The sequence below is a fragment of the Mangifera indica genome, chromosome 15 (assembly GCF_011075055.1).
Source record: "Mangifera indica cultivar Alphonso chromosome 15, CATAS_Mindica_2.1, whole genome shotgun sequence".
NCBI lineage: Eukaryota > Viridiplantae > Streptophyta > Magnoliopsida > Sapindales > Anacardiaceae > Mangifera > Mangifera indica.
Genome location: NC_058151.1, coordinates 5,003,847 through 5,006,266, shown reverse-complemented (window position 1 = coordinate 5,006,266; position 2,420 = coordinate 5,003,847). Strand labels below are relative to the sequence as shown.

Genomic DNA, 2,420 nt, shown 5'->3' with positions numbered 1-2,420 from the left:
CCGGGCTCGACTTTATTGAGCCCAATTGACATATTTTCTATTAATTTAATTAGTGTTTGGGTAGTTAATTAAGTAATGGGCTTGGAAAGTTTGAAAATCCATTGGATCATAGGTAGTTTCTAGGGTTAAGTTGGCATTGCACTATAAAACTTAATTTTTTTTATAATGAATGCATCTTTTTGACCGACTTTCGCAATAGATTGCTTACTGTTGAGTTTACATTTTTTAAATTTATCAAAATTCATCTTGTGGTGTTCACTATTAACGATACCAAAGTTTGTTCGATTCCATATCTATTCAGGTCAAAGTTTAATTATATGACGAAACCGATTGTATCTTAGGGAAATATCTTCTTGAGTGTTGGGTCTTGCATCAAATCATCAAGGCTCGCATCAACCATCAAACCTCATAAAGGTTGACTGCAACTCACCCCAAATCGTAGCACATGACCACACCACAAATCCATATTACAATGGCATGACCATGTAGCCCAACTATATCGAATTGACTTGGACACACCACCAAACTTTTCTTCTCTGTTGGTAGCCAATCAGCCATCAACAACTTATATTTTTCGTGTGGTTTAATCAATTTTGAAAAATAGTAGACACGAATCTACAAGATTGTTGGCGTGAAACTAGGATGGTGTGTGGGTGTGTTGCCGATTTGTGAGATTGTTGGGTTTGAAGTATGGCCATGGAATAGGAGGAATGGCAATAAGAGTTGGTGTGTTGGCTCAAGAATGCTACCTCTGAGGCTGGTTGAGTAACATGATTTATATATTAAATGGGTGAAAAAAAAAAGTTTTTGGACCTTTGGTGGGAAAATTATTTCACTCCATAAATATTAGGTTTTGTTCTTGGAACATTAACATGTGATATCACTAAGGACAAATAGGGGAAAAAGAAATCAAATATTTTACAGTTGGGTTCAGTCAGACTCAGCCAAGACTATCCCGTCACCATTTATACAATAAAATATTTTTGCCCTCACCTTAATTTTCACCTCAAAATTCACACCATCTTAAATCAATAAAAATAATCCAAAGTAGATATCAAAAGACAGATTCCCGGAGTGAAAATTTTTCATTACAAAAAGATGCAAAAGTACCAAAAGTAGAATAGAAAGACATCTTCAATACTAAGAATCCTATTTCAGTTTCTCCCCTACCTTTATAACAAGTCTAAAATCTCCCTCTCAATGATACTTACTCCACTGGTTTCAAGTTCACATAAACAGTCTCTCAGTAGTTTTTATGTTTTCAAGTTAATTTCCTCAACAATCCAGTCTTCCATTCTCTCTCACTCCCATCTTCTTCTTATTCTCTTCATACATTAAGATTCAATCTTTTAGTGTTCAACTTTTCTGTCGTATGCCATAAGTTCTTTTTTATTTTAGTGTTTGTCATTCTCTTCTTTTCTACCCACAATTCCTTTGTTCTTTTCACTCTCAAATTGCATATTTTCCTCTGCAAGAAAACGCTTTCTTGTTGTGGTTAATTTCAACTCTCTATCTTCCAGCATACTTTTTTCATCAGCAGCCTTCACATGGGTACTTTAAAGGCAAGCTTAAAAGATGAGATGACGTCGCCGGTAGTAGAGACAGCGAATGCAGGAGCAGAGGCAAGTTGTTGCACGCACAGATCAATCGAAACACTTGTGGTTGTGCTAGCAGTGATCACCATTGTGGGTGTTATTGCAGGGATCATTGCTAAGCTTTGTGGTGGAAGACATTTTGGTGGTAATGGAGAGAATGACATCGAAGGTTGGGTTGAAAAGAAGTGTAGAAGTTGCCTTGACGGTGGAATCTCGGCTGAAACACCACCACCACCACCACCTCCACCTCCACCACCAGAGGAGCCCAAGCCAACAGCGGAAGAAACAAAGAAGTGATCAAATTGGAGATACATGAATATTTCTAATACTGTATCACAAGTGTATTCTTTTTATTTGAATCAGAATATTAAAACTTTTAGTGTTAAATAGTAGCTACTAGAAGCTTAATCAAATTTAATGTTCTTTCTGATACTAATGAAACCATCTTTCTAGTTCAAAATGAACTGGGTTTTTACTTTCTTTTAAATAGTCAGTTAAATAAATATTTAGTTCCACCTAATTTTGCCCACGTGAAGTTTTTTTTTTTCTCCCTATGAGCATCTTTATTTGAGTTGAACCATTTTTTTTTATTAAATTAACTATATTAATTAATAATTGTCTTATAATTATTATACTAAATTAATTAATAATTTAATTTTAAAATATTATAAAAAAATTTAAATTAATCCTCTCTTATATATAAAAATCTCTCGAGGCGGAGTAAAGTTTGAAGTTCACTTTTTACGGGAATTACAGTGGTGATTGCCGTACCCGAGACAGGCATAATTCTTGGCACATGCAGCGTCAGTAGTGCAATTTATTGGT

The 2,420-nt window shown here is 34.9% G+C and overlaps 1 protein-coding gene across 1 annotated transcript; it reads left to right on the top strand.

The window, feature by feature from the left end:
* Nucleotides 1-1,082: 1,082 nt before the first annotated feature.
* Nucleotides 1,083-2,059, top strand: LOC123198257 (mulatexin). Its single transcript, XM_044612935.1, has one exon. The coding sequence runs from the start codon at nt 1,548-1,550 to the stop codon at nt 1,890-1,892; it is 345 nt and encodes a 114-aa protein (XP_044468870.1). The 5' UTR covers nt 1,083-1,547; the 3' UTR covers nt 1,893-2,059.
* The last annotated feature ends 361 nt before the right edge of the window (nt 2,060-2,420 follow it).

Coding starts and splice junctions, on each gene's coding strand:
- LOC123198257 (XM_044612935.1), top strand. CDS start 1,548: ATGGGTACTTTAAAGGCAAGCTTAAAAGATGAGATGACGTCGCCGGTA.